We start from the raw sequence: 7,680 nt of genomic DNA on the forward strand, positions 1-7,680 counted from the left end.
GATCGCCTCGAGCCACCCCGACCCAAATGACCACCACAACTGCATTCTTTGTGCTTTGGGCAGGAAAACATACTAAATGATTGAACTCAACGACCAACGAAATTGGAAGTCGACATTCGCCGGAATCATAGAGGTCCGAGAAATCATAGTGCAAATCTGGCCATTCTAGGCCTTTCCAAGAAGAGCCACCACCACCACGATTCTCCCTGAGACTTGGGCTTTGATGCCCAGTCATCATTTTCCCGAACCACCACCTTGGGGTGGTGGCCCCGCCGTCAACGTCGAAGCTTCGGCTGGAGCTTTGACTACTAATTAATTTTTTTAAAATTAAAAATAAAACTTTTTAGGACTCTCAAAATCTCTTTTTTTAAGGCTCTCAAATAGAGGACTAGCACCTACAAATCCTAAAAAAAAAATTTAACAAGCCCTTAAAAACAATTTTTGTTGTAGTGTCAACTACAAACACCTAAGACAAACAAAGCAAAGTGGTAGCCAAGTGACCATAATGGCCAACTCGAACGCACCATAAAGACCTTCCAATTAATGTCCAAGAATCCTCAATGAGCAACAAAGGGGGAGAGCGACCCAACAACAAAGTACCATACACCATCTACACACTGACAACAGGAGATTGGAGTCGCTGAAGAACTCCATAGGACAACTCCAAACAATTGGATGAAAGGGAGGAAAATTCAAAAATGTCGTTTGCAACTGCCACCATTGCCTCAACATAGAGCCAAAAGCACCATGCTAGGGGAAGTGTTGAATCGTTGGCCGACAATGAACAATGAACCTCTTGGCTAAAGCACCACTGATGTGCGGCAACACGCTGATAGCGATCTGACCAAGATGAGGAATTAACCTTTGTTTAGGTACTTTGAGAGAAAAAAAAAAGATAAAGGAAAAATGGGTAGGGTTTCTTTTAATACTTCAATTCTTAATACATAACTCCATACATTGGCTATATCCTGGTCCTTTCCTTAGTTTATTTTCAAGAGTTGAGTGCTGCACAAAGTGAAAAAGTTATATGAATAGCTACTCTATCAACAACCATCTTACTATTATGAAAGGTTGTTTCTCAACACCGACAACCTTTAAACATTTAATATTTTTCTTTCTCCTTTTCTGTACTAAAAAATAAACTTTTTCTTTTATCAATTCTTCATTGTCTTAATTTAATTGTGCGTCCGCTGCTGTTGGTCATGACTCAAAGAATGTGACAACTAAAAATGTAATTATTGCTCAATGTTTACCTTCAGAATCATGTTCACATGTGGAGCCCATGATCGAACCTAATTCTACTATCCAACAAGAACATGCATATAATTAAAATAATTTGCACTTAAAAATATGTGACAACCACCTTGTGTACTCAATGCTTCAACCTAACACTTCAAAATAATATAAAATAAAAACAACAATAATAATTGTAAATATAAAATGTTAATCCATAAGAAGTTAGAGATTATGTTGCATTATTTGTAACATAAGATTTAATAATGTCTAAAACAAAAAGATATGTAAACAAAATTTGAACCATCACCCTAAAATCATTTGAAATTTTGTTGGACAATTCAAGATGTTTAATAAATAATAACTAATTTTGTTTCCACGATATCGATATGGCCATTATTCTTTAAAGAAAGTAATATTAGTTCATTGGATAACAAATTGTATATTACTTTTCTTCTATTATAAGTATTGGTAAAATATTTTCTGGCATAATATAAAACAACAGTAATTGTAAAACTATACATTTTGAAATATTTATTACAAAAAGAAAGTTGAAAAATTATTTACAAATTACATCTTCAATAGTAATCTCAACAGACAATGATTAAATATTGTTTTTTTTTTCAAAAGCATATTTTCAAATAGTATAAATATATATAATCTGATGACACAATTTTTGTTACAGTTTATCTTATAGAAAGGGATAAACGGTTTGTGTGTTTAAGGTTCGAATGGTTAAGACCGCGCAAGTTTATAGTGATCCATTTCAAAAAAAATTGGCCCACCATATGTCTATTATTGCTTGGTGTTGAGTAATAATTTCTATAGCATTATAACTAGGGTTGACAATTAAACGTGTTAGATTTATATAGATATGTTTATGACACGATAAGAAAAACACAAATACGATAAGATTATTAAACGTGACAAAAATACGAACACGACACGACACGATAACATGATTATGTCACGATTAATGTGTCATGACACAATATGAAATTGTCACAATTATTCATAATTATATGAAAAAATCATAAAACCTATAATAATTATCTCTATTATCATGTTGACACGATAAAATTATTAAACGGGTCAACACGATTATGACACGATACGATTAAGATAAACACGAACTCGATACGATTATTAAATATGTCAAAAACTCAAATACAAGCACTATTATTAAACATGTCACTCAAACATATTTATTTTCGTGTTATGTTATGTCGTGTAATCGTGTCATGACCCGCCTATATAAAACATTCCACATGTAACTAATGACTAATAATTTGATTAAAAAACTTAATTTTTTTAAAACTAATGACTAATTACAATTAAATTTATTTTAAAATGAAATAAATCTTAATTAGTGTTTTTATAAAGAAACAACATATTTTAAATAAATAATATAATATTAAGTTATAAGTCACTCATTAAATATTTTAACTTAATTATTAAATTAATCATAATCATTGAATAACGATCTAGTAACTAGAATTAAGTAACCATCCATCGAATATATCTAGCATAACTAATAAGTACTCACCTACAGTATTATTATAAATATATATTTAACTCATTACTAATCAAACTTTAATTGCTGATTTGGCTTCCAATATCTTGTAGAATTAATTATTAGATTAATAATTATGTCCACCAGCTCGAGCACTGCTCCGACTTGAGTATTTGTTCATAGTCATCATGTATCAAGTAAGCTTCTCACATATATTAATATATTAGAATAAATAACATTTTTACTCTATGAACTTTTGACACTATTAAATTATGCTTTTAAAATATATGGTCTGTTAAATTTTTTTTTCTGAACTATTAATACTATATATCAGATTGTGTCTCTGTTACAATTTGCATAAAATAATTAGTATTTTTGCCCTCCAAATTTTGAACTACCAAATTGTGCACTCTTTAATTATTAAAATTTAAAATTTTATTTTTCTATTTGTTCTTAAAAAATTTAAGAAAAATTATTAAAAAAATTCAATAAAAGACTAAAATTATTTAAAATTTCTTTTAAATATATTTGAGTTTAAAAATATTTTTTAAAAGAAAAACTGAAGTGATACAATTAAAAAAAATAAATTCTTCTTCTTTATTCTTTTTTATTAATTCTTCTAATTACTTTCTATTCTTTCATTTTTGCCTCCTAAAATTGTTTTAAAAATTAAATATATATATAAAATATTATAAATTTGAAATATACTAATTTTTAAAAAAAATTATAAAACTTAATTAATAAAAAATATTTGGCAAAAATAGAAGAATACAAAGTAATTAGAAAAATATATTAAAAAAGAATAAAGAACAACAAAGGAATATGTATTTTTTTTTATTTGTAACAATTTAGTTTTTCTTTTAAAAAATATTTTTAAACATAAATGTATTAAAATTAATCTTAGATAATTTTAGTTTTTTATTGAATTTTTTAAAAAAAATTTCTTTAATTTTATTAGATTTAATAGAAAAATAGATTTTAAAATTTTTATAATTAAATGAGCATAATTTGGTAGTTGTCAAACTTCGGGAAGTAAAATTATTAATTATTTTATGTAAATTATAATATGTAACACAATTTAATAGTATCAATACTTCATATGAAAATTTGAAGGGACAAAATATTTTAGGTGTACAATCTATTGGCAAAATTTTAGAGTGAATGTTTATTTATTCCATACATTAATTCTGGCTGCAAGCACTTTGTTGAGACTAGCTCACTTGTCACGTCTTTCCTTGATGAAGCAGGTGTTGGTGTCCTAGCCTAAACCTGACTGACCTTTCTTATGCTCAAAGTTTTGAATGAACTACTTCTTGTTTTGGGCGAGCTTCTAAGCAAAAGACCATATAACGATACCATTTTCTAGAAGAGAAAGCAGTAGAGTTGAAAAGTAAATATGTAATCTATAGGTCATATCTCATTTTCTAAATAAAAGCTTTACTTTGATTATTATAACCTTCCTTTTCAATATTATTTGCCAATTTTGTCAATGTGTTTTAATAAAAGTCCTTCAATATTTCTAAGCCGAATTTTAAAGGGTGCGTTGTGATGCCAACTGTAACGTGGCTGTCGCTTAGTAAGTTATGATTAAAAAATTATTTTCTATTGTCAAAGACATTAATACCTACTTACATTGCGGTGTGGACATTTTTGTCCTCGTTGCCTTGGTTTAGCGGTAATCTAATAATGGCTTAAAATATTGAGCCTACCCGTTGTAGTAGTAAGCTTCCACCTTGACCCAAATTTCCTTTTAATAAGACCACTCGCAATCTCAGACTCGAACCAAAAGGGAAAATAAAAACTTTTACTGTCGAGAGAGAGAGAGACTTGGATCGATTATCGATTTGGAAGCTGAAGAAGAACCGATACTCAGAATTACGAGTCATTAATTAGCTACAATGCACGCCAAGACTGACTCAGAGGTGACCAGCCTCGCAGCGTCTTCTCCGACGAGATCTCCACGCCGCCATGTCTACTACGTTCAGAGCCCATCAAGAGACTCCCACGATGGGGAGAAGACAACGACGTCGTTTCACTCCACGCCGGTGATTAGTCCAATGGGATCGCCGCCGCACTCTCACTCCTCCGTGGGCCGCCACTCCCGAGAGTCCTCGTCTACTAGATTCTCCGGATCTCTGAAACCCGGATCGCGCAAGATCTCGCCTAACGACGCTGCTCGTGGGGGCAGCACCAAGGATCAAAAGCAATGGAAGGAGTGTGCCGTGATTGAGGAAGAAGGCCTTCTAGAAGCCGAAGACCGCCAGAAGGGTCTTCCTCGTCGGTGTTATGTTCTCGCTTTCATTCTCGGCTTCTTTGTTCTCTTCTCTTTCTTCTCTCTGATATTGTGGGGTGCGAGTAAGCCCATGAAACCAAAGATCACAGTCAAGGTTTGAGATTTTTTTTTCTTTCTTCTTTGTTATGTTGATTTTGTTATCGGGCTTGAATTGCGAAATTGGTACTTATTCATTTGAGTTTTTTCGTCTTGCAGAGCATAAAATTTGACCAATTCAAGATCCAAGCGGGCTCTGATTTTACGGGTGTGGCTACTGATATGATCTCCATGAACGCAAGCTTGAAGCTCACTTTTCGTAATACTGGTACATTTTTTGGAGTTCATGTCACATCAACACCATTAGATCTTTCTTATTCCGAAATCACAGTAGCCTCTGGAACTGTAAGTCATTCATATTCAGCTCTATCAATTAATATTTACATCTTCATTTTATTCCTCACTCTAATTTGGGGGTTTCTTTCGTTTGTTCTTATATCAGATAAAGAAGTTTTATCAATCGAGAAAAAGCCAAAGATCTCTAAGTATTCCTATAATGGGTACCAAAATACCATTGTATGGTAGTGGAGCAAGTCTGAGCAGCTCAACGGGGACGACCACTCTACCAGTGAAATTAAAATTATACTTCGTGGTTCGATCAAGAGCTTACGTTTTGGGCAAATTGGTTAAGCCCAGGTTCAACAAGCATATTCAATGCAATGTAACTTATGATCCCAAAAGGCTCAATGTCGCAATCCAACTCAAGAATCATTGCACATATGACTGAAGCTCAAGCACGAGAACGACAATGGAGTAAGTTGAATTTTGACTCTTTTTTTTTATTTATGTTGTTATAATGTATTATTGGTGAATATAATCGGTGAAAGACAGCTCAGCGGGCAACTTTAGGATCGTGCGGGCAGGGAATTGACAACGCGGTTTTAGATTTTTTCTTTTATGGCTGCCCGGAACTGCCCGATTTACAGGTTGGATTTGGCGGTGACTTGTGGGTGATATAATCTCCTGTGATGTTTTATTGTTTTTGCTTTTATTTATTTATTTTATATGTAAAAGTTAAGACATGTTGTCAATAATGACATACCATTCATTTAGTAATTATGTTTTTGTTATTGTGCTTATCTTGATCATTTTGATTAGTGAAAATTGTGTAAAGCAAAACGTTATATTGGTCTGAATTGCATAGAATGTTGTAAAAGACGTGAAATTGTGATTGAAAGAGTATGTTTTATCAAAACATTCTTCTTTCTTGAGGTTCAAGTAAGGTGGAAAATTAATTAATAACTATTGTTTTGAGTTTTGTGACATTAGTTCACTATTTTAATAAATAAATAAAAAAGTAAAAACGATCAAGTTCAGTAGAACGTTCTTCGACAAATGACAAATTAGGACAAGCAAACAATAACAAAGGCCAATAATATCGGCAACATACAAACGAATCACAGGGTCATCGAGAAGGACTAAACTATTCAAGATAGTAGGTACAGGAAAATATCAAGGATAATTACAAGCAAGTCCTAGAAAAAACAAACATACCAAGCAAACAATAATAATCAAAAAGCAACAAAGCTAAACTCCAAACTAAAATATAAAACAAATCACCAAAATAGGCTTGGATAATCTCCACGGCAATAACCAACCTGTGATGACCAAAATGAATCTTAATAATCATTAATGAGGAGAGATGTCCCTCTCCACCGTCCACCACCAATCTGGCAACCCATCCCAATATCACGCTTAATTGCAACCTAATAGAACAAACCTAAAATCGCACGCCTTTGAAGGCTTTGACAAGCTTCCTTGAAGAACCCTAGAACATTGTCGGCACAAGGTCGAGATGCACAAGCCAATAAGGAAGAAATCCGGAAAAGAAACCAAAAGGACATCCCACCGATGAGCATCATCAACGTACCAGACCATTTAAGTACCAACCTACGACAATACATGCACAATCCTCTCAACTACAACACAACCAACCTAGAAAATGAAATGTTGGCATCACTCTAACCAATAGGAGAAAAGTGAAAAACCTAATTTTGTTAATAATTATTGTAATTAAATTAGTTCACCCTTGTAAGACTACATAATACATTTCCAATGAGTTTAAAATATTCTTAATTTGGGACATAAAAAAATGCATGTTGGCTAGTTGTGTGTGTAACTGTAAATCCTATAATTGGCATGTTTTATAGAAATATCTTTTTTCTTAAAAGAGAAATTGGTTGATTTAATTGTTTCCTTTTTTTTATAATTTTCGGAAATATTTTTTTTCCTTTTATTATAATTTTCGGAACTAGTTGTTTTCCTTTATTATATTTTTCGGATTTGTTTGGAAATATTTGGTTTCCTTTATTCCATTTTTCGGAAACCCTATTTCCTTTTGTGTGATTTTTGGTCAATAATATGCTTCCTTATTTAACATATATTGTCTCATTTTGTTTATAAAGGAAACAAAGTTTATTGCAAATATTCGGTACTTACCCAAAGTTATTTTTGGATTATTTGCTGATATATTTTCGTCCAGCTCAAGGATTGCAATCAGGAAACTGGTTCTTAATGTCATTAATTATTGTTTCCTTTTTTAGCTTGTTTTGATCCGTCACAGATCTGAGCTGTCCCCACCGATATCGCATCTGTCGGATCAGCA

At 32.2% G+C, this 7,680-nt stretch overlaps 1 protein-coding gene across 1 annotated transcript; it reads left to right on the forward strand.

The window, feature by feature from the left end:
* The first annotated feature begins 4,434 nt into the window (after window positions 1–4,434).
* LOC133807371 (uncharacterized) lies at window positions 4,435–6,152 on the forward strand. Its single transcript, XM_062245658.1, has 3 exons — window positions 4,435–5,133; window positions 5,235–5,420; window positions 5,518–6,152. Exons 1-3 carry the CDS (start codon window positions 4,645–4,647, stop codon window positions 5,800–5,802), a joined length of 960 nt encoding a protein of 319 aa, XP_062101642.1. The 5' UTR covers window positions 4,435–4,644; the 3' UTR covers window positions 5,803–6,152.
* Window positions 6,153–7,680: the final 1,528 nt, after the last annotated feature.

Source organism: Humulus lupulus, chromosome X (assembly GCF_963169125.1).
Source record: "Humulus lupulus chromosome X, drHumLupu1.1, whole genome shotgun sequence".
Classification (NCBI taxonomy): domain Eukaryota; kingdom Viridiplantae; phylum Streptophyta; class Magnoliopsida; order Rosales; family Cannabaceae; genus Humulus; species Humulus lupulus.